This window comes from Pituophis catenifer, unplaced genomic scaffold (genome assembly GCF_029215685.1).
Source record: "Pituophis catenifer annectens isolate HBS135680 unplaced genomic scaffold, rPitCat1.0.hap2 SCAF_1, whole genome shotgun sequence".
Classification (NCBI taxonomy): domain Eukaryota; kingdom Metazoa; phylum Chordata; class Lepidosauria; order Squamata; family Colubridae; genus Pituophis; species Pituophis catenifer.
This window is the reverse complement of record NW_027256881.1, coordinates 299270622-299295422: the sequence shown is the minus strand read 5'-3', so window position 1 is coordinate 299295422 and position 24801 is coordinate 299270622. Positions and strand designations below refer to the sequence as shown.

Sequence of the window (24801 nt, the reverse complement as noted above, 5' to 3'; positions counted from 1 at the left end):
AACAATTAATCAGTGGAACAACTTGCCTTCAGAAGTTGTGAATGCTCCAACACTGGAAATTTTTAAGAAATTGGATAACCATGTCTGAAGTGCTGAAGTAAGCAAGCGGTTGGACTAAAAGACCTCCAAGGTCCCTTCCAAATCTCTATTCTATTCTATTCTATTCTATTCTATTCTATTCTATTCTATTCTATTCTATTCCTATTCCTATTCCTATTCCTATTCCTATTCCTATTCCTATTCCTATTCCTATTCCTATTCCTATTCCTATTCCATTCTACCTTTAACAATATCTATTTGAAGTCCTGGGGCATAATAATGTTGGGCCTATTAAAAAATCCCAGCATAAGGAAGATTAATGTATACTGACAATTGTATGCTTTCTGCTAAGGCAATCTGGAATACTGTAGAATTACAGTATTAGTGGTTCCTGAAACACTTAATTTGATGGTCTTACTTGTAATGCCCTCAGTGAATAGGGCAAACTAATCAGTATGACATATTTCCTTACTGTGCTGTGAGAAATCGTACCGGAGTAAGAGAATTCATCTCCACGTGTTCCCTGCTCTGTCTTAAAAGTCTGTTGCCCCCACCCCAGCTTGCCATTAAAAATTTTTCTTCTTCTTTTGCTTCAAGACACATTTTGAATTCCTTAATGATCTGGACATTTTAAAAACATACAGCTACTTCTGCCGCTTCTAAAAATGGGCAATGATGTCTCTGTTTCCTTGCATGTCTAAATGAGAGATATGGGATTATTCACGGTCCTTCTACAATGAGATCAAATTTCTATGCACTCACTTGATATAAGAGATTGCTGCATGGATTGTTAACTTGGAGGGTTCAGAAGCAGCAGGTTGAAGTGGTGTCTTCTGCTTCTTTGAGGTTTAGTCCAGTACACTTGAGGGTCCCCAAAGGAGGAGACTGAAAATGGGGGCAGTTTTTAGTCCCAGTCTTTATGACTAGTTTATAGTTCAGTGAGCCCTACAAATGCAGAACATTGGTAAAATTCAGCAAGCCATTAAGAGACATGAACATTGCATACATAAGGATTGAGATTCAGACTTGGGAGTTGATGGATACTCTACAAAATACACACATCTGTATTTTTTTATTGTAGCTTTCCCCCATTGAGTTATATTCCAAATAGGAATGGGCTGAACTCCCAGCTAGTGTGTCACAATGCCAAGTCAAGGAAGGCTGATTTTAATATACTTGCGCCCAAGTTATGTAGGGCATATGTAGGTAAAATTCAAGTAACACGTCCTTACGATAGAAGATCTACAGTAAGTCTGCCAAATCCTTGCAAATAAGGTTTCTTAGTTTATGAGAAGCAGTCTTCTTCCTCTCAGGCTAACAGTAATTATGGTATTATGCCTACCATATTTAAATGGGAAAAAGGGAAGGATTAAATCTTCCTTCTTTAAATCCTCGGTTCTCCTCAGGTACAATTTCTCCCCCTCTAAATGTAGCATAACTATAAGTGAAAATACACTTATCATACAATTTAATATAACATCCAATGGTGTTTTTTTTAAATGAGGTTTATCTCAAGTTAAATGTGTAGAGTAGGGACAACTAATGTGTGCCTTTGGATGGTGCTGAATTTCATTTCCTAATGAGTCTAAACCAGGGATCAGCAACCCGCGGCTCTGGAGCCGCATGTGGCTCTTTCATCCCTCTGCTGCGGCTCTGTTGCTGGTCGGCTCCACAATTGATAGGGCTTTTGGTTAGGACAGGTAGAGGAAAAAGGATGCCGCGCTAGGAGGAGGCTTTATGGTGGTGGAACCGGACTTCTAGTCAGCAGAGGAAAAAGGACACCACGCTAGGAGGCGGCTATGGTGGGGGAACCGGACTTCCAGTTGGCTCCAGAATTGAACGGAGGCTTCCAGTTAGGACCTTTGTGGCTCTTTTGAGTGTTTAAGATTGCTGACCCCTGGTCTAGACAGCATGACCAATTTGGAAAAATTATAACCATCATAGACCAATAGCCTCTGAAGTGTCAAAAGTTACAGGCAATTCTGAAGTGTAGGATCATACCATAATGGAATCAATCATTGAAGATTCTCAACAGCAATTCTCTGTGCTTTCAAAAATATTTTTGTTTAAGAGTATTTTTAGGTGAAAGTTTAATTTATAAGGTTTATGTTTAGGATGCTTTTTTCCCTCCCTGCCCTAAACCAGCCTTGGTTTATGCAAATCAGGCATTCTTATGAATGCTTGAATTGATCCAGCCTGAGTAGAGCAACTAGACATAGTGGAGATCCATGATCCAAAAACTATGTCTTCTATTTGTTACTGTATAATTCCTGTTTCCTTAAAGATAAAGAAAGCCATGAGTTATGAAATCCTGCCAAACACGATAATGTTAAATGATCCTGGAAATTCTGCTCCGTTGCACTGATATTTACTGAGACAAAGAATATCCTTGGTGAAGCTCAGGAGAAAGGAACATTTTGGTTTGTGGTTAATTGCTGTTCTCTACACTAACCAGCCACCTTTTAGTCCAGCGTTAGCACATTACATTTTTCTGCTAATGTTTTACACATGTGGAGGCAGTAGGAACATTACGTGGCAGATATTATGTCCTTGTTCTGATTTTTTTTCTTTCTGAACTTCTACTGAGCTCACCAGTCTCTTTTTCTCGGTGACAATATTTCTTCAGTTTTTGAATTCTGCTATCTCAGAAATGGCTGAAGAACATAAAAGTCCAGGTGGCTCTTGCATTGGAGAGAAATGCACTTGTCTGCTTATTCCAACTGGAGATGTCATCCTGACCTGAGGACTGCTTTCTATTAAACTTGAAAGAGAAATCCACATTTAGTCAAATTTCTGTTTTCTGTCTTTTTGTTTCATTTACTATTGTAGAACAGGAAAACATTTATCAGGGAAAACCTGTTCAGCAGAGCAGTTTAGAACTATGCAGTGTGTTTTCTCCATTTATAACATCCATTAAGTTAGGAACATTTCACTTGCTTATTACTTACAGGATTGATAATTATTCAAAGCATAAGAATCCTGTGGGAAAAAAGAGGGTGGTGATTTTCTGCAAATCACCTATGAACTCTCCCTCTTACTTATTCTTTAATAGCGTTACTCATCTCTCAGAAATTTGCAGACTGCTCCATTGTAGGTCTTACAACACAGTTCAAGAGGAAAGTGCACAATGCATTAGACCCAGGAACTAGAAGAAGATCCTGTGAGAAACAGTTGCCTAATGCAGTTTGAAGGACCTGTGTGTCTCCAGCTTCCAGTGTCCCTCACCTTCGATGATACGTTCTGGGATTACAGTACATTTCTGCTGGAGGAAAGGTACACAAATTCCTGACCACGATCTAGCTGGTTAACGTTTGGATGCAGTTTAACTAGAAGAAGAGTTGTATTATAGCGGTGGCTTTGAAACAAAACTGAATCATTCCCATGCACATGTCTACACAGAAAGCCATTCTGAAAAGCATATGTGTTATTTGGTTGTCTTCTTTGGGACTTTCCAAATTTAGGCATGTGACATCATGCCAGCTGGTGACTGGCAACCTCAAACATGCTGGTGCAAAAAGGACAATGTGTAATTTAAGGACAGAGATTTCACCTTTGCCTGCTATTTCACTCCAGTGTCTACTATCAACTTAATGTCACCCTAGATGTGATTAGGAAACAGTTGTGTTTAAATTTGGTTCTTCTTCAATCGTACAAATAAATCCCCTATTAAAGAAAAAGTATGTGGTTGACATAAGCTAAACCTTTCACCTTTCCTTAAATTGTCTGATAATCTTTTCCTATCCCTGATTTATAGGAAACTGGGCCAGATTTTTATATACATAGCTCTACCTCTTCTCCCATATTGAAATCTGTTGTCGAACTAGGCATGGGGAAGTTTCCACCTCATCTGATCCAAAATAATGCAAAATTGGAACATAGCATTCGTCTGCTTGCCAAGCCAGCAACTAGCCAAATGCAGGCCTAGAAAAACAAAGACAAGTTAGGCTCGTCACTTCAACCGAATTAGCACGGGAAGTCTTTCTTAGAGGCAATGGATTTGGACAAAAGCAGTAACTGCAGCAGAAGCATTATCAGGAAATATAGGCCGTTGGTTCTGCAGCTGGCAATATATGGAGACTTGCAGTAATTGTGAATGTATATCCAAGGATGCACAACATTCCATATGTCTTTACCCCTTTCACTAATGGTTTATAGAAAGGACCACAGGTATTATGGACATTGCGCTGATCAAATCAAAATAGTCCTTTCTTTCTTTTTGCTGCCGTGAGAAAATTGCTCAAGCTAGAGAAATATTTTCATATGGCCAAAATATTTCTTTTTAAAAAGCAAAATACTCGGGAGAGGGGGGAAGAGAATATGGAACAACTGAGAATTCAGATTATTTACCCAGAAGATGCAGAAAGAGCCAAGCAATGGCAGTCTGTCAACCTGGAGCAGAACAGAGGTAACATATAGAACATGCTGCCAAGCAGCTGGTGTATAGGATAGAAAGAACACTATCTCTTCAGAACATCTCAATAGATGTGCTCAACATCTCAATATTTTATATCCATCTTTCTAACAGCATGACCAGAGATGTCAGGACTTAAGGCCCATCATCCATCTGCCTGACTGGTTCTGGTCCAAATTCAGATCTTTTCCCCAAACTATCTGATATAGCAGCTCGGGAGAATTAAGATTTTGGGTTATGATGCTTCTTTCCAGCATTCTGAAGATTCAACACTTCTGTCCATCTGTCTTTGGTTTGGCAGGACAAAATCAATGATAGTGACTTTGGGTGTCCAGCAAGGGTCCGGTTCTATATTTGCCTTCTGTGTTTTCCAGTTCTGCTTCAAAACTTGGCAGGCCACCTTCCTCTATATTCTCTGCTTGGTCCAGGTGGCTGCCCATCGTGCCATAAGACTGATGAGCTGGGGAAGCTGCTGGCGTAAGACTTAATTCTGGCTCTTGAAGCACAGTGGCCACAAACATCTGTAATGCAAAAGCAAGACAGTTAAATTCTGGGGCTTTTGGCTTTCATCTCTTTGGCTAACAAGGTAGATCACTCTTTTAATATAGACTCCCCCGCTCCTTTCCACATTTGGCAATTGTATGGCAGCAATTATTGTTTGTGGCTTGTGAAGCATCTCTGGAATGTTAAAAACTTCTGGGGCACATACCTTGACAGGAATCTGTATAAGTGCAACTTAATAAATGCAACTGTCTGGAATCTGTTTAATTGCAATTGTCATAGGTGTGTATGACAAATTATGAATGTACTTACATTTGAATTGGGTGTGGAAGAGATGCTACTTGTTTCTGTATCATTGAAAGCTCCATCAGATTGCTCTGACATCTGTTTGCAGATGGAGAAGAATGTAAGTTGGATGTAGGATAAAAAAGCAAGAATGTTTGTTCTGTTTGGAAGTCCCTCCCCAAATATAAACAATCTTAGAATTAAAATTGAGAGTGATTAAATAATAAAATACAGTCCCAGAATGCTAGATTAATCCAATGTTTTTCTATTTATATAGCGAAGTATTTCCAGCTGATTTGTCCAATTCCTGTTTTTCCCTCCTATTTTCAGTGGCTCCTGCCTTGCACTTCTATGGATTCACTGGAGGCATGGACAAACCACAAAAAGAAACCAAAATAAGGAAGCAAACCATAGTCCCTTTCCTCATCATACCAATGATTAAAAATGAATAAATCAATAAATTGAAGATTACTGTCTAAAGCAAGCTATGATTTATTCATTTATTCATATCATTTATTCATAGAGAGGGGCTCCTCCGGGTGCCGTCGGCCAAACAATGTCGACTGGCGGCCCCCAGGGGAGAGCCTTCTCTGTGGGGGCACCTACTATCTGGAACGAGCTCCCCCCGGAGATACGGAGGATCCCGGATCTGCGTACCTTCCGTCGCGCGCTTAAGACCTTCCTATTTCACCAAGCCGGCCTGACCTAAGTCTTTCCCCTTTTTAAATGGAAATTTTAAATCTGATTTTAAATTATTGGGGTTTTAAATTTGTTCAGCCAAATTATTTAATTCGTTTTAATCTATTTTAAATTTTGTATTTATATGTTTTATTCCATGGCTGTTCACCGCCCTGAGTCCTTCGGGAGTAGGGCGGTATACAAATTCAATAAAATAAATAAATAAATAAATAAATTTGTTTTATTTGCACACTACCCTAAGCAACAAATGAAGAAATAATGAATTTAGCCAACAGAAAGTAAATTGTATAGGAACATTTGTGAAGTAATTTATAGTAATTATCGGCTACCATCAGCATGTAACTAGAGGGAGGTAGCCCAAAATAGCATAGTAACTAAGTGCTATACTGGAGTGAGTGAGTAAAATATAATAGGGTTGAACTTCAGTTATTTTCACTCAAATAGTAAAAAATAATCCAAAATTTTGCACAAAGGCAAAAGGGGTTGTTCCTCTGTTCTGGTCCTGTTAGACCTCTCAGCGGCTTTTGATACCATCGACCATGGTATCATGCTGCACCGGCTGGAAGAGTTGGGGATGGGGGGCACCGTATTACGGTGGTTCTCCTCCTTTCTCTCCGACCGGTCGCAGTTCGTGTTGGCAGGTGGGCAGAGGTCGACCTCAAGGCCTCTTATATGTGGAGTGCCTCAGGGGTCGGTCCTCTCGCCCCTCCTGTTCAACATTTATGTGAAGCCGCTGGGCGAGATCATCCGTGGCTTTGGGGTGAGATACCACCAGTACGCTGATGACACCCAGCTGTACATCTCCACCCCAGGCCACCCCAACGATGCCCTTGAAGTGATGTCCCAGTGCCTGGAGGCTGTGCGGATCTGGATGGGGAGGAACAGGCTCAGGCTCAACCCTTCCAAGACTGAGTGGCTGTGGCTCCCGGCATCCCGATATAGTCAGTTGACTCCATCACTGACTATTGGGGGCGAGTCGTTGGCCCCCACAGAGAGGGCTCGCAATCTGGGAGTCCTCCTGGATAGGCAGCTGTCCTTGGAGGAACATCTGACGGCTGTAACCAGGGGGACCTTTTGTCAGGTTCGCCTGATCCGCCAGTTGCGGCCCTTTCTTGATCGGGATTCCCTGTGCACAGTCACTCATGCCCTCGTCACCTCTCGCCTTGACTACTGCAACGCTCTCTACATGGGGCTCCCCTTGAGGAGCACCCGGAGGCTCCAACTGGTCCAGAATGCAGCAGCGCGGGTAGTGACGGGAGCAGCCTGGCGCTCCCATGTAACACCGCTCCTGCGCGAGCTGCACTGGCTCCCAGTGGTCTTCCGGGTGCGCTTCAAGGTGTTGGTTATCACCTTTAAAGCGCTCCATGGCATAGGGCCTAGCTATCTTCGAGACCGCCTGCTGCCACCGACAATCTCCCATCGACCCGTGCGCTCCCACAGAGAGGGCCTCCTCGGGGTGCCATCAGCCAAACAGTGCAGGCTGGTGACCCCCAGGGGGAGGGCCTTCTCTGTGGGGGCACCTACCCTCTGGAATCAATTGCCTCCAGAGATAAGGAGAATCCAAGACCTCGGTGCCTTCCGCCGTGCCCTTAAAACCTTCCTTTTCCAGCAAGCCGGGCTGGCCTAATTTTTTTAAGTGTTTTTAAGTGTTTTGTTTATTGTTTTTAATTAATGGGGCCAAATTTATATATGTATATTTTAACTGTATTTTAATATTTGTACTTGATGTTTTTACTTGGCTGTTCACCGCCCTGAGTCCTCAGGGAGAAGGGCGGTATACAAATTCAAAATAAAATAAAATAAAAATAAATTATCGGGAGAATTGTTTAAACAGAGAACATTAAAAAATTATTAAATAAACATCCTTTTGTGGAGGGCCATCTAAAATCTGTTAAACACTCCAATAACTGCTTTCCTGCAACATATCATGATGGAACATCTATTAGCAATAGCAAGAGCATTTAGATTTATATACAGCTTCACAGTAAGCGGTTTACAAAATCAGCCTATTGCCCCCAACAATTTGGGTCCTTATTTTACCCACCTCGGAAGGATGGAAGGCTGAGTCAACCATGAGCCTGGTGAGATTTGAATTGCCAAATTGCAGGCAGTCAGCTGTCAACAGAAGTAGCTTGCAGTACTGCATTCTAACCACTGCGCCACCTCGGCTCATACTTAGCCAGAAAATGCAGGATAATTTCTGAAACCAATGGCAACATTTTCTTCTGAGACGCTGCTGCTTTAGCATTAATTTAGCGTCCCCTTACATGAGCCAGTCCAGATGTGTTCAGACTACCAGATGTCCAGTCACTATGGCTGTTGGCCATGTTGCGAGGAACTTGGAGAATTGTTCCAACTTTTCTACTGAAATACTACAGGATGGATGCTACTATACTAGAATGCTGATCGAACTTAAGGAGCATCACCTTTAACAATAAGTTATAAATGCAGCCATTTCACAATCCCTGTGAGCAGAGCATGATAATCTTAGATTTGTGTTCTTTTGAAAACTCCTCCTTTGGACAAAAAATTGCATGTCAGGTGTAGGCAATTTCTGAAGGTTTGGATGACCAGAGTAGACCATATGTTGTCACTAGAAGGAACAGGAATAATTTTTTGGGCCCTTTGGTGGTGGGGATGTGAAATGGAATAGGATAGAATAATAATAGAGTTGGAAGGGACCCAGGAGGCCTTCTAGTCCAACCATTTGGGTCCTTAAGAATTTCTGCCCCAGAGCAATCATTTGAAAAACAGTTTAAAATTGCTCATTTTCCCATTGAATTTGGCCAGCACATCTCAGGTGTTGGGGACTATGCGTGATCCACCCAGTATAAACTAGCACATAGTATATATATTACATTAATCCATAATGTGATTTATTTTATTTTGGATTAGTATGTTATAGGAGTTCAGCTACTTGTGGTTTAATCAAATAACCATGGTTAATGTATGAACTCACAGATTCAAATTTCTATTAATTCATGACACTTATTAGTTTTAATGATCAATTGCCTCACAAAAATAGTTGTGAGGAAGAAATGGGACTGGATTATCATTGACATGTTGTTTTCTAAACCTCTGATAAAGCAGATAAACAGAGTGAAAGAAGAAAGTGCATTAACTTTTTTTGGGGAAAGTATCTATTTTAGGAATACTACACTGACTTGAAATTTAAAAAGAAAGGAAAACTTGTGTATGATTCAATCTATGCTTTATGCAGTATGACAAAAATAATGTCCAGAAAACTAAAGCTAAAAAGGAATGATAGAAGGTAAACAATAACTCTCCCACAGAAACAGTAATGCCTATTGACTTATACATATAGATAAGTCTGATACTTTATATTACACTTTTTATAATTAGCTGGAACTCCATTAAGTTTCTGAAATGTTTGGGAATTACGAAGATACAAGAAAAACACATAATTGTTTGAACTTTGACTATTTTATTGAGTAGATCAAAAATTGTTTCTTAGAATGGAAACAGTGGGAGTTCTGGACTGGTAGACGCTTTTCTGTCTTTAAAGATTTTTATCATCAATGTGTTATTTGGCATACTCAGTGCATACATTTGTTAATACTGGATTTCTAACTTTTTAGGAATAGATGGAGCATTCATCCCAGAACTGCATTATATGAAAACGGAGGGGGAAAAGCAGGAGGAGAATAGTTATAAAATAATAGTTAGCTATGTGATATTACATCCAGAAATTAAAATTAGAACCATGTCTTCCTGCTTTGACTCTCTAGTGGCAACTTGTCACAATGATAAGAAGCAGCCTAAAAGATCCAATGTCGTGTCAGCTGATTTTCCACTTGCACAATAAAAGTTTCCTTTGTTTTTTTTTCCTTCTTTCATGTCTCACTAAATTGGCTCCAGAGATTCTCTCAAGGTCTGGAATAGATTTGGGGACTGTGGTGGTAAAGAAAGACTGATCCATGAAGGTGTCCCATGGGATACAAGCCAAGAAATGAGTGCACTGTTACCTGATAGCTGGAAGGTTTCCTTGGATGAAACTTCTTCAGGCACAGACCAAAGAAGGAAAAGGGAATACAGGATAGAAGAACCACACAGGTGAAAATGGTAATGGGACGAACTGAACCTATAGCAGTGGGGAAGAGAGAAACAGATTGGCACAATGCACCCATTCTCACTGCCGCCTCTGCCTACAGTTCATGGTAGACTTGCAGCTGGGAGCCCAGAGGCCTTTTGTGTTAGGATGAAAGCTTATCCCATCTGCAAAAGGGCTCTCTACATACTACTGATTACTGCTTCTAAAACTAAACTTCAAGGAATGATTGTTACCTCCCTATTCTGTACAAATCTGCCCAGTAACAAATTCATGTACCACTTTAAATATGGCGTTCATATGCCCATGTACGACTATTATACCATTTAAGAACTAGTGCTTCCTTCTGCACCACAGGACCATTTTAGCTGCTCACTAAAATGAGCTGCAAATGGACAGATCAGTTGTATTCCCATTTTCCCCAATTCCTAATAAACTATTTGAAATGCAGACTTGCAGACCTCACTTAAAAAGGTGCCTTTGTATGCTGCGGACTTACTAGGAATTTCTATATCTAAACATTTAGCGGTAGTCCTGATTTAGCGACCACAATTGGGAAATGGCAATTCAGTCATTAAACAAAGTGGTCGCTAGTGAAACTACAATTTTGCTAAAGATCCACCTTGGCTTTCCTTTGCTTTTCAGACCTGCAATGGTTGTAAATGTTGGATTGGTTATAAAGTTACTTTTTCATCACTGTTGTAATTGCAAATGGTCTCTAAATGAGGCAGTCATTAAAGAAGGACTGCCAGTATATTAGAAATAAAGTAGTGGAAATATGAGCCTGTATGCTTCTGAGAATCTTGACTTTTTCCCAATATTTACACTGGCTTCCCTTCTGCATCTTCTGCGTGAATGCTAAATTTCATTGCTATGAGCCGTCAGCCCAACCCAAGTCAACAGGATGCTTAGTTTTGGACCATCTTGGATGCTGCTGACTGTGCTCTCCTTTTTGTGCTTCAAAGAGTTGGTCCAGGGTTATGCTAGTCACTCTGGCTCTTTAAAAGTCAAAATTGTATGTTAACAGTCTTAATGAGAACCAGGGAGTGTCATGTCTGAGATGATTACTTAAATTACATTTCTGGCCCAGGCTCAGATTTCTTTTATCTGGCCACTGACTTGCTGTGGCTCTTTCTCCTCTTCCTCAAGGTTATTCCTAGTGCCCATTACAGCATGCCACGAAGAACACAAGAAATGAACAATGCAACTCTGCTCCATATTATATGCATGAATTTCCCTTTAACTAATCTAATTCTATCTAATTCTCAATTGCCTTAATTCGTTTTGGGATCAGTTGTACTACGTATGTGCAGTTCCCTGTAATAGTAGAACATCTTTTTCACCACCAAGTCCACAGAGACTAATCAGTTTTTGGCATATGCATAAGGATGTATCTGGCATGAACTCCTTACATTTTCAATGTGTGTGAAATGATAGCTGGTGAATTTGCCACCTTAGTGCTAAACCATTCATATAGAAAAACTGAAGAGTTTCCACTCTCAGAAGTACAATAAACTCTGGATTCAGAGTCTCAAGAAGTCCAAGAGCTTAGCTGTAATAGTCCTGCTTAAATAACAGAAGAAACCCATGGCTCTTTCCCGTCTTGCTTTTCTCGAGCTGAATTGACTCCAATTCTCCAAACCAGCTTCGCTAGAATTGCAATCCCATAAACTGGAGGGTACAAGATTGGAGACAATTGGTGTAGGCTAACTAACCCAAGTATAGATCAATGAAGGCTCAATGAAACCTCACTTGCCTAGACGTAGAATGGAGAAGAAGAGCAGCCAAAACATGCAGAGAATGGGTGCTGTCACCACCTGGTTTACTGCTGCCAAATGGATGCGGTGGTTCAGCCTGGTCGGGATGTAGACGTAGTAAATATTGTAGCGGTCAACCATGTGCTTCAGTAGCATGTACAGCAAACCTGTGTGAAAAGAGATGGAAGAATTGGAGCATGGAGAATGCCCACTCAAAGGAGACAGCAGTAGCTCGGAGGATGACAAGGAGATCAGCCCAGATATTTTTTACAGGAAAAAAAAAAGGCTGGGAGGGACCATAGTTCAGCAGTAGTACAACCTCTGCTTGCATGCAAAAGATTTATTCATTAGTGACATTTGAAAGATTATCAAGGAATTGTGCTGGAAAAAAAATCTTGAGTAAAGGACTCCAACAGCTATATTATACCCTACCAACACAACAACATCCTCATCTTGTATTTATGTTCTGTAGCTCTTTTCTTGCATATGAATTCATTCCCCGGGGTCAATTATATCATTAATCAGGGACAACCTAGAGAATATGATAAATTTGTGGTTTCATGTTTGTACTTTTATTTATTTTCTATCAGGGCTTTTGTTTTAGGAGGAAGGATTTACCTGTTTCTTACTATACCATTTTCTTGGCAAAAATATCAATCCTTTCCCCTCCATGCCCATAAAAACTATTATAGAAATAGCTACTGTTTTTCGTAGCAAATAGCAATTCTGGAGTAGGATAGGCTAGCAGAAAAATGGCAGAGAGAAAGGGTAGAAGAAAAATCCCTGTTCCTATCATATCTCCTGTGGCTTAAAAAAGAAGGCGTAAAAGGTATAAATGTCAGCAGACTGAAATTCAGCAATGTGTTTGTTAATAACATATTTTAAAATTATTGCAATGTATTGAAATCCCACTTTTTGCCCCAAAAAATTCTTTTTTGGAGAAAATACTGCTACTCAGCTATCATTTCTATATTCTTTTGTATATCATTTCACAAGGCTACTGTCTATTAAAAACGAACAGAATAAAAGCAGTACATTTCACTGCTTTTCCATTTTATAGGCCAACAGGTCTCTACATCAATAGCTATTTGATTCCATTTACAGAAATCCATTAAGAGATATCATCCCAAAGGCTGACAAGAGCCATGGCTTGTATTTGTTTGTTTTATTGGGGTTTGTTTTATTGCCTTAAATTGCAATCAGCCAGGGTCCAGACCTAGAAAGATGTTATTGGCAACAGCAGGAATTTTGGAGAAATTGTGTATCTACTTACCAAAGGGGACAATAATGGGGCAGGTGATACTGTATGTCATCACCACAGCAAATATGCAGCAAGTCCAGGCATACTCCAGTCCAAACTGGAACTCATAGGCTTGATTCTGGGGGAAAAAACACAGTAGCACACTTTACCTTTAATTTTATTATGTGTGAAGATAAATGGTGATGGGATGGGAGAGCAGTCTCACAGGTCCTGGAGTCTATGACCATTCACTGTGGCCAATTCGCCATGGCCAATTTACCGCAGCCAACTCACCACAGGACAGATTGCCACGGCCAACTTCAAGGTTGACTCAGCCTTCCATCCTTTCGAGGTAGTAAAATGAGGACCCGGTTTGTGGGGGCAATAAGCTGACTTTGTATAAAAAAGAACACTGCTTGGGGGGTGGGGGGGCGAAAGCCCTACTAAGCAGGTATATACAAAAGTATGAAGGTTATTGCTTAACGCATTGTAAGCCGCCCTGAGTCTCTGGAAAAGGGCGGCACATAAATCGAACCAATAAATAAATAAATAAATAAACTGGCCGTGGGAAAATTCGCCGCAGGACAAGAGTTACACTAATATCAAAGAAATGGTGGAATGGAAGCATAAAAGACAGGATGAAAAAGGAGGGACAGAACAAAATGTGGATGACAAAAATTAAAATATTTTTTATTTATTTTAAATAATTAAATTGAAATTGTCAAATTGTCCTGCGGCGAGTTGGCCTGTGCCAAGTTGGCAGTGGTGAGATATCCTGGAGCAAGTTAGCCGTGGCGAGTTGGCTGCAGTGAGCTGTCCCACGCCCACTATTACCCTTTATCACCCCCATCCAATCCCTGCGTGTTGTATCCTCCCCCTCACACCCATAAGTGCTGCTAACAGTAGTTTGTTTTCTTTATGCAGAGTTTACCATTTTTTCAGGTGACAACTCTCACACAATTTAAAAAAATATATTTGGTTTTTAGTAATTTCACAAGATTTTAACAATTTAACTAAACATTTTAAATTATTTAATTTTAGGGGATCCAGACATACTATCTAGGATAGAGGGAGGGATTTGTGGATATTAATGGGCACATATTACCAACTCTTGATAACAACTCTGTTATTAAACCATTTCAAAATCATGGCTCTTAGTGATTTACAATGAAAAACAATTAAACCTAACTTTTTCACTGAGCAAACTATGACTCCATGCCTTCCCTAAGCCAAACTTGCTTGAAAAGTAGTTCCTGTAAATTGTATCATTATGTCATTGCTACACTCACACCCAAAACTAAAGTAGGATGTTTCTGTTCATGGTTTGTGACACCATGCTACAAAGATTGAGTTGCAATAATACTAATCCATGATGGGAGAGATCAGATACATTTTGCTAAGACGTAAACAATGCACTAATGGCTTAGCATTATGTTTGAATGAGAGGGGGATTTTACTGGGCTAAAGAAAACAAGTCATGACTAAACACTGTCTGTTTTCAAACATTTCATGAGGTTCTTGCTCCACAAAAACTCTCATTGTCTCACTAGGGCAGGGGTCTGCAACCTTAAATACTCAAAGAGCCATTTGGACCCGTTTCCCACAGAAAAGAAAACACCGGGAGCCACAAAACCTGGGTGGGCATGGCCAACTCGATGTCACTCACTTCCACCAGTCACATGACTTCTCTAGCTATGCCTACCCAGCCAGTCATTAGGGCAGAGAACCAGTTGTTAAAAAATACCAGGAACCACAAAATCCTTTTGACACATCTCTCTCTCTCCCCTCCCTCCCTCCCTCCCTCTCTCTGTATCTCTCTGTCTCTGCCCTGGCCGCTTCTCCATCCCTGCCGTCGCCCTTACCTTCTCAGGCCAGGCGAAGAGTGACTGGGAGGGGAGGGCCAGCCAGTGGTGGGATCACCTGACAGGAAGCTATAGCAGAGGGCCCAAAGAGCCGCATACAGCTCCGGAGCCGCATGTTGCTGACCCCTGCACTAGAGGAAATCTCCTAGAGATTTATGGCACCACTTTAAGAGTATTGCTGGATATAATCTATTCCAGGGGTCTCCAACCTTGGCAACTTGAAGACTTGTGGACTTCAACTCCCAGAATTCCTCAGCCAGCAAAGTTGGCTGGGAATTGAAATCCACAAGTCTTCAAGTTGCCAAGGTTGGAGACCCTTGATCTATTCGTACACAATCCTAGTCATGCAGGAGGTTACGTAGTCTTCTAATCCTACAAGCAAGATTTCAAATGTCCAAAATGAAAACCCAACAGACCCGCTTGATGTGGAGCCGCTCAGGTTCAGATTTGGCAAAGCAGAGCCGAGTGGCATAGACAATGAGCCCAGGGATTCGCAACAGTTCCATGGCTGTCCCAATCAGGCTGGAAGTGACAACATAGTTGACAAAGAAAGCTCCATTATCAGGGAGAAAAACACACCTGCATTAAAAAAAAAAGAATCCAGGAAAGTGTGCATGAGAGAGAGAGAGAGCATGATATAACAGAAGTATATCCTGAGAAAGGCCATATGCAGCCTTCATGTGTTATGTGCAAACAAGACACAACCATCCCACAAATTAAAATTGGTGACCTATCTGGCAACACACTAAAAATGTTCAGTAATACTTACTGAAATTTTATCTCTGCTTGATCCACAAAGTGAGTGTCAAATAGCCAGCGAAAGAAGAGATCCAAACTGGGAAGAGGAAACAGAGAAGAATCAAAGAGATCATAAGCTTGTTACTTTTTTCTTTTTAAATGAACACCCACACCTGAAACCTGCTGGTTCAATAAAAATGGGGCATATTCCAGTGTATGAAGCTTGAGGATGGGAACAATTTCTTCAGAGAGGCACAACCAAGCTAATTTAACCCTTTTCAATTGGCAAGAGCAGACATGACGTTGTGAACAAATGGAAAGTAGCAATGAATATTTCGGTGCAGGAAGATGTAGTTCTTACAAATTTGAAAGAACAGGTGGGACAACTGGGGGATGAATGAGTTTGTGGAGATGGTGTGAAGGTAGCAAGCAGCCTCTCTTCTCATTGTAATGTCATCTCTAACATAGCACACATACTCCCTCTGAATATAATGGAATCAGGTTCCAAAGACTGAAGACACGGATCAGGAAATTATGATTGTGTTGTGGTGATGATATCAACTTGGCAGCAGATCAGCTACTCTACATGGAATAGCTTAGAGTAGGTGAAATATTTATGTGGGACCTTGTTCATAGCCTTTGAGAAGCTGGTGATTTTTTTTTTAATTTTTAGGAAAGCATTTAGTGCATCATTTTAGCTGCTTAATTTAATAATCTATTACTTGCTGGCACATTATTGTTTATGTTACAATTCCCATTTTTAAAAGTGCTTGTGTTCCTTATTCCCCAGTTGGTTGAGCACAATTACTATACAGCGTTTTTAATATAGGCCATGACTGTAATGCCAGCAGTCAGACATACATTTAAACATTATGGGAGGAGAGCCATGATATCCAAAAATCAGAGGGAATCTGACAGTGCTTTTTCAGACTACAAATTTTATTAAAAGGCATAAGCTTTCATGATATTGAACAGAGGTTACAAGTTAAAATAATATCAATGGTTAATTTGGAAACTTGAACAAACCCATCGAATAATACTATGTGATGAATGAAACTGCAGGATGGACAATTAGCCCAGAGAGAAACCCACATCTTTTGTAGGCAAATATGACTGCTACAGTTTCCATTGATTTCCATTAAGCCCATTTTCTGATATCACACTCCATTACAGTATAAGTAATGTGTCCATAACAAGAAATAACCCCTTGTCTGAAAGTATCCATTAAACTACTGCTCAGCTAATTTAATAATATGTAATTTGATATCGGCACAGTGGTGAAATGTAAAATTTGTTACTACCGGTTCTGTGGGCGTGGCTTGGTGGTGGGGCAATGTGACTGGGTGGGCGTGGCCAACTTTTTTTTTTTTTTTACTTTTAAAACCATTTTTTCTATAACGTCTTTGGCTTTTAAAAGCCTCTGACAATCCCAGCTGAGCCGCGCGATCATCAGAGGCTTTTTAAAAAAAAACTTTTAAAAGCATTTTTTTCGGCCAAAGAGGTTCTAGAAAAAGTGCTTTTAAAAGTAAAAAAAAAGCCTCTGATGAATGCGCGGCTCAGCTGGGCATGGGAGGGGGCAGGAATTTTTGCTACCGGTACTCCAAACCACCCGCCACCATCGCTACTGGATCGGGCGATCTGGTCCGAACCGGGAGCATTTCACCCCTGTATGGGCAGTATATCAAAGAGGAGAGGGGACGATTATCAGAAGGAGGGCTTGCATCCAGGACCAATTAACACATTACACTTACCACTACATCCAGCTTTGTGCTTAAAAAATCCACAATTCTGTTGAATTATCATGAGCTATTCATAATGAAAACCAGCTCAATATGGAGCACTTGCAATTTTGCTTTTTACCTGGTCAGTCCAAGTGAAGGCAAGATGATAACCATAAATACCAGAAAGAAATAACACTTGTGCATTGTGATCTGATTTTCACTTGACCTAAAGGAAACAAAAATGCATTTATTTGGGAGATGGAGAGAGAGCAGCAATGAAAAGAAACTTCAAAAATCCTTGAGGAGAGGATTTAAAATGTTACATGATCAAGAAAATGTTCCCAAATGTTTTCGGTACAAAATTGTCACTAATATGCATTATTAACCCGCGTGCCTGTATTCCTTTGCAGAGTTAATTTTGGTTAAACAATTTTGTTTTGCTTACTTTTTGTTTTAGAACAGGGGTGTCAAACTCAAGGCCCACAGGCCGGATCCAGCCCACAGGGTGCTTAGATCTGGCCCACGAGGCCACCCTGGAAACAGCGAAGGATCGGGCACGTGGTACCTCTGCCAGTGAAAATGGGTTCCCAATCTCCATTTTCAGCTGGTATAGCCCCCTGCAACCCTCTGCCAGCGAAAACAGAGCTCGGGAGGGCTGGACACGGGTTTGCAGGAGGCCATCCCAGCTGAAAATGGAGATTGGGAGCCCGTTTTCGCTGGCAGAGCACTCGGGCCACTATAGGCGCACCTGACACAAGTGACGTCAAGTTGGCCACACCCAACCCGGCTTCAAACACAATCCTGATGTGGCCCTCAATGAAATCGAGTTTGACACCCCTGTTCTAGAAGGAGGGCACAGTTCCCAGAAAGGAAGACTCAGTCACAGAAATAAAATAAATGCCTCAATGCTGAGTAAGTGTTTATCCAGAATGTTTCCAAATATATGTAAGTGCAATGGAAAGATGACAAAAATTAAATCAAAGCAATAAATACCTGGATCCTCTATGTCCCCTGAATATTTATCAGTTTTTTTATTTATTGCCATGGCAAGATAGATTCCCAGACAAACTCTGAAAATGTAGCAATGTGATAAAGGAAACTGGAATTACCTTGTCCAATGTGACTCAAAGAAAGATGAGTAGTACACAATGAAAGGCAGAAACACGGAAAAAGCCCACAGCAGCAGAGTGGGGAAGAACTGAGTCACAATAGGGTTCTGGAAAGTGAGAAAAAAAGGGGACAAGTTGAGTGTTTTTCAAAAACAGGAACTTTTTCTCCATACAACCTCCAAGAAAGTTCTAAGACATGTCTTTTCTTTTGCTTGGTAGCTCACCCTGGGCTTCTTTTCTTCCTCTGTTTTTGGTTTGGGGATTACAACTAATGCTGTTTGATTTATTGGAATATTTTGAAGTGGAAAATGTTCTGATGAAATTAAACTACTTGTCACAGACCCTAACAAGCCTAGAGAAAAATGTCAGCTTGTACCATGACGTTTTGTTTGCACTGGAAAATTTTCTGATCAATAACATCTGTCTTCATGTTATTTGCTATGGGTTACATGGAAAAAAAATATTCTGAATAAATAAAGTTGCCTAACAGTACAGTGGTACCTTGCTACTCATCATTAATTGGTTCTGGGAGGTGTGATCAGTACCAAATAATTTTTCCCCCCATAAGGAATAATGTAGTGAGCCAAAAGGTAACCAACACTGACAATTCCAGTTTGTGTGCTGAGTATCAGACAAACAATGAGTACCAGGACAAAAATTTTGCATCCAAAATTCGATGAGTTTCAAAGCAGTTGAGTACCAAGGTATCACTGTATTTGCAATTGATATCCATTTCTTATTAAAGAACTTTCAAAATGAGGTTTCTTTAAAAAACAACAACTAACTAAATTCCATTGTTTCTATTTTAAAACATGACCAGACCCAATTTGATGACTATTTTTACCACAGTCATTAAGCAAATCCAGCTTCCCCAATTGCTTGTCGGAAGCCAGCAGGGAAGGTCATAAATCATGATCACATGACTGCAAGACACGGCAATCATTATAAATATATGCAGGTTATCATGTGCCTAAATTAGATGAGGATGCTGCTGTAATGATCATAAGTGTGAGGACCAGTAATGCATCCCTGATTTTAGCATTGTCGTAATTTTAAACAAATGGTCGTAAGTCAAGGACTACCTACAACTGTGATGCAATAAAGGCAAATTCAGGGGGAAAGGATGAGGATTAGATTCATGCTGAATGGCTTCGGTCACAGCTCTTTCTCTTTCTTTCTACACAGGAGAAGATCACATATACCATTCCAACAGTAAATTCATTATTAAGTCATTCTGCTACTCCAAACTAAAGTTATAGCCTGCATTGAAGAGGCAGCATCAAGCAGGGAGTTTCTAAATTGGGATGAATATTCTTTCCTGCTGTTTGGCGCTCATCTGCTCAGATGGAAACTTATGGTGAGCCTCTGTGTACACACATATGTCCTTTGCACTATACTACACATACCAGGGGTAGGTTCTAAATTTTTTTACTACCGGTCTGTGGGTGTGGCTTATTTTGTGGGTGTGGCTTGATGATCATGTGACAATTATTTAGGATTTAGCAGAGGTACTGGTCTACTAGGCTTTTAACTGCTTGCAGAGCTGTACCGATCTACCCATTTATTTTTGCAGGCACTGATCTACTCATGTATTTTTGCAGGCACTGATCTACTCATGTATTTTTGCAGGCAGTGGTCTACCCATTTGTTTTCTTTCAACACCGATCAGCTGTAGGGCGGCCCTTTGAAGCCCCGTGGCAAGAGTTTAAACAATTTTTTCCCCTCTAGCCATCAGCTGGGACTCAGGAGGCAGCAATAGATTGGGGGTCAGGCCAAATAAAAGGTAAGAATAACGTGGGTGGTGGGTGGGGTGGTGCGGGGGATGGGTGGGCATGAGGGGGACAAAACTGGTTCGGTGACATCATATCGTCATCGCTACCGGCTTGGGAGAACCGGGCCGAACCGGGAGGAACTCACCACTGACACATACCCCCCTGCAAGGCATAATTGGGGAAGAGAGAGAAAGCAAAATTTCCTCCTTTGTAGCAGTCTTGAGCAGAGCTGTAGTGAGGGACAAGTCACGAGATCTTTCTTCATCCTAGCCACCCCATTTGTAGATTGCCAGTTTTCTGTTCTAAACTGTATGTGTGTGTGTATGTGTGTGTGTGTGTGTGTGTGTGTGTAGGGGGGGGAGGCAGAATTCTAGTTCTTGAGAAAGTAATCAGGAAGAAAAGGGAAGCTATGGAGCTTTCTCCTTCCTTCTACTGAACCTAGTGGTAATTGCCATTTTCTTATTCCTACAAGCAGCACAGATTAGTGGCAACACTAATTTGTTCCTCACCTGTGAACTGGTCAGGATGTTCAGCTGATCCTGGGAGAAGGAGAAGCTATTCTATAGACTACATGTTTTGTACCCAAGGGTTCCTTTGTTCCCATTTGGAGATTAGATTATTTCCAATTTTATACATTTTTGACCTCCTGCAATGCCTTATTGTCTTGTATGCTGCTGGTGACCTCTCGGACAGAGTTATCCACCCAGGCAGAATTTCATTATTAAAAAATCTGGCTAGAGCAATTATCACTGTCTACCTAACAGGTAGGCAAGTACAATGATATGGAGTGTGGAGTAAGAATAAGCATGGAATAAGAAGACCCAAAGGACTGGGAGTGAGATGTTATCCTGCCTGCAATAAGGCTTCAGGATCAATAAGGAACTACAGCTCTGCTTTGCACCTTGAGGCTCTCCACAGGCCGTGTAACGTTGAACATGTCCATGGTGTTCACGATGATGGCTGGAGTAGTGAGGAAGAAGAGGAGGATGAAAAGGCAGATGTTGAGCAGGATACATTTCACCCACCACAAAGCACCACCAATGGATAAATTCTCCCTGTGAGAAAGAAAGTAGAGGTTGTAGGTTGTGTACAGCTAAAGCAAGGAAACATTGACCAATATCAATATGTTAGGGCTTGACTCAAGATAAAGGTTCCACCATATGTCCTTTTGGGACTTGTACCTAGATCACAACATACATTTAAAAAGTACAAATTGTGCATTTGAAAATTTATAATCTTTCACAACAAATTGGGACTAGATGCTGAATTAAGTACTTATTAAACTAGTACTTTAAACTAGTCTGAGGGCAAAATTTGTTTATGTAATTCCTTTACTGTGCATTGCCCACCAGTGGACAATTTGTAGACTTTAACAATATAAGAAAATAACAATCAAAGCCAGATGAACATCCACACACAAAAAAATTATGACCATTATAATACTGCCTAAAATCTAAAATTGTAATTGCTGTATTACTAACTCCTGTACCAAACACTGTATTCACCAATATTTACAACTAGTACAGAAGATTTGTTCAATATTTCTTTTGTACTTGGTGCTACTCTTAGGCATGCTTTCAACAATGTATTTCTCCTGAAATATGCTAGACTATTTTATAACAATCACACACCCTCCGTGGCTAATAAAGAAACATATAGCACTCATAATGGGAGAACTTAACATTTCAATGTTTTTTTTTACAAATTTTTACACTACAGAAATCCAAGCTGGGGGGAAGAACAAAGAGAATTTACCAGATGATGTCATTGGGCGCAGGGGCATAGCTGACACTCCAGCAATGGGATTTCACCACTGTAGTAACAGATGACTGTTGTGGGTGCTTGCGGCAGCGGATGCGGCTGTAATCCTTCAAAATACTAGGAAACCAAGGAAGAATCAAGAGCTGGAATTAACTAGTCAGGTTCCTCTTGTATTGGAATAAGAAAAAAATCATGTTGATTGCCTTATCCAGCCCAACAGTTTTATTTATGTGGTTAGCTACCAAATCTTTTTTTTTTTTTTTTTGGTTTAACACATATCATTTCTATCTTTCGCAAATGTCACTCAACAGACTTACACATTTATAGAGATTCAGGCATAATATGAAATAAATTATGCTCTTTAATGTATGACACTAAAATATTTAAGAAGCAGCTTAATATCCCCAAATCGCAATGCTTCGGTTTGAAAAAACTAAATTATTCACCTGCTGTCTTTTGGCAGATACAATAGGAATGGGGATACCCATTCCAAAGAAAATGTTTTTGTCTTGAATATGTAATAACTGGCAGTGTGGAGGGAGAAAACTCCAAAGAAAAGTAACTTGTATACAAGACTGTCCAATGCTATATGTGGATTATAAAACATTATTGATGGGAAGAAACAGATGGTGGATATTAAAATAAGAACCAGCAGAATAAAAAAAAAACATAAAGCACCCTCTTGTCAACAAATCTTAAGAGCAGGGATGGCCACCTAATTATAAGGCCCCTTTCCCACTGCAGCTAGTGTTCAGAATTGATTTGATGCCATATCTGGCAGCCTTTAAGTGAAGGAGAAATAGGAGAGGGAAAAGGAAGGACCATCTGAAAGAGAGCAGCCTGCAATATTTTTTTGCTGGGAGAATGAGGCCTTTCATAGCAATTGAATTATCTACTTCTATCTTTGGAAATGATTTTTAAACAGGGTCGGCCCTACCACTGGAAAAAACAAAGCAACAATTAAACAGAATAGGCTGGAGAGCAGTAGTGTTAATTTGAGTTACCTCTCAGTAACACAGCTATTTCTTTCCTTTCAAGGAGAGAACTGTGTGTGCCACAAAGTTTTCAATGGAACCCTTGAATCAGTGCTTTTCAAATCTGGTAACTTTAAGATGCCAGCTGGGAATTCTGGCAGTTGAAGTCCTAAAGTTGTCAAATTTGAAAAAAACAACCTTCTCTAAATTATCCTTCGGTCTCAACTGTGGTAGAGGCCTATTGCTAATTTTGAAGTACTGTAAGGATCCCACTCCCATCCATTGGCTTCTTAGCCTCAGATAACAAAGATTTGTAGTAAGAAGACTCACGTGGCTGTCATTCTTTCATCCTGGAATGTGACGAAGGCCATGTCAAGGCGCTTGAGAGCAATCCGGCTGCGTTCAGCATTAAACTCATCTGTCAGTTTCTCCTCTAGCTCCCCATAGTACTGCTCAGCATCCACCTAGTCAAAAAGAAATAAATTTACTTCTTTTTTTTGTCATTGATTTTAAAATGTTAGCTAGAATAAATGCTAGATGGGGTCAACCAACTTCCTATATTCTCCCAGAGGCAGCTTTCATTGGTTGTTTCTCCAAATAATATATTGGGAAACTTAGAAAAGTCTGAAACTTAAGGCCACTTTTAAGTACCAAAAGTACCTGAACTGATTAGACCTTTTTCTCTTTTTTTTTTTTTTGCTTTTTATTGTTTTTTCCCCTTATCAGGATATTTAAATAATTCCCTTTATATATTTGCTAAACAGATGAATAGTACTGGCATTCAGGTCGCCAACTTTGTCATCAGTCATTCCTTTTGGCTAACTCTCCAGATACGTTTACTGTTATGGGGATTAAAAGGCAGGGGAGAGCCTTTTCTCTGTAACTATCTCCAGAAAACCTGACCCATCATGGTTTCTTTTCAGTCTGAAAAGTGACGTGTATGATCCCTTGATAATGTTCTCAGGAGACAATCACTGAGCAACTCCCAGAATTGAAGTCCCCTCTATTGTCAGATTTTCTATTTGTATGAACATGGCCCAGGTTGAGAAACGCTAATGTAAGTGATGAGAATATGGCATGGCTACAATCTTCGTTTTTAAAACAAGAACAAAAATTCATTCAGAGCTTAACTGACCCCAGCTACCCACTAAAACAGGGGCCTCCAGCCTTGACTTGTTGAAATCCACAAGTCCACAAGTCTTAAAGTTGCCAAGGTTGGAGATCCCTGCACTAAAAAGAATGCTCTCAAAGTCCAAAGTTGAAATCTTATCTTTGGTATGAGCTCAGCCTAGGTGACTGGGATGGTAGAACTGGGCATTCAGCTTTCTTTTTGAGCTGGGCTATTATTTCTTTTATGGTCAATATGTGATATTGAAGGAAGCTGTCTCTCGCCCAGGCCAATGACTGACAGCATATACATAGCAACGGGAGGGAACATGAGACCCAAAGTTCCCAGTGCAGATTTTTTACAATCAGTTCATATCTTTATATTCTTTGTACCTCTTCAAAACCACAAATACGGCAGCAGAAAATTCGAGCACAAGGATGGATTTTGATCATAATCTTCCCTTCCTTTTGAGCCTTGGTTGTGAAGTAAAGCCTCCCTTTCATTGCCTTGCGCCTGGAAGGTATAAAATTAGGGGGGGAGGGGAAATGTTAATGCAGCCATCCATTTCTTTACAACACCTTTACGACACTTTTCCAAATCTCGTATTTCATGTTCTTACAAATGAAAATTTCTGGCACTTTTGATTTGGAATGAATGGCAATAGCACTTAGACTTTATATAAGGCTTCATAGTGTTTACAGCCCTCTCTAAGCGGTTTACAGAGTCAGCATATTGCCCCCAACAATCTGGGTCCT

The 24801-nt window shown here is 40.4% G+C and overlaps 1 protein-coding gene across 9 annotated transcripts in view; it reads right to left on the bottom strand.

Moving 5' to 3' along the window:
* Positions 1–1080: 1080 nt before the first annotated feature.
* TMEM63C (transmembrane protein 63C) overlaps positions 1081–24801 on the bottom strand; it is an 84854-nt gene continuing 61133 nt past the window's right edge. For 8 of the 9 annotated variants that reach the window (XM_070941073.1, XM_070941065.1, XM_070941056.1 and 5 more), the window contains 13 exons: positions 24439–24559; positions 23269–23402; positions 21959–22081; positions 21105–21258; positions 18432–18538; positions 17462–17548; positions 15633–15698; positions 15280–15442; positions 13035–13140; positions 11761–11928; positions 9922–10037; positions 5264–5335; positions 1081–4971 (listed from right to left, as the gene is read on the bottom strand). In XM_070941073.1, coding sequence (XP_070797174.1) covers positions 4759–4971; positions 5264–5335; positions 9922–10037; positions 11761–11928; positions 13035–13140; positions 15280–15442; positions 15633–15698; positions 17462–17548; positions 18432–18538; positions 21105–21258; positions 21959–22081; positions 23269–23402; positions 24439–24559 — 1630 coding nt within the window. In that variant the 3' untranslated portion in view covers positions 1081–4758. The remainder of the gene's footprint in view (positions 4972–5263; positions 5336–9921; positions 10038–11760; positions 11929–13034; positions 13141–15279; positions 15443–15632; positions 15699–17461; positions 17549–18431; positions 18539–21104; positions 21259–21958; positions 22082–23268; positions 23403–24438; positions 24560–24801) is intronic. The other variant, XM_070941099.1, reaches the window with a different exon arrangement.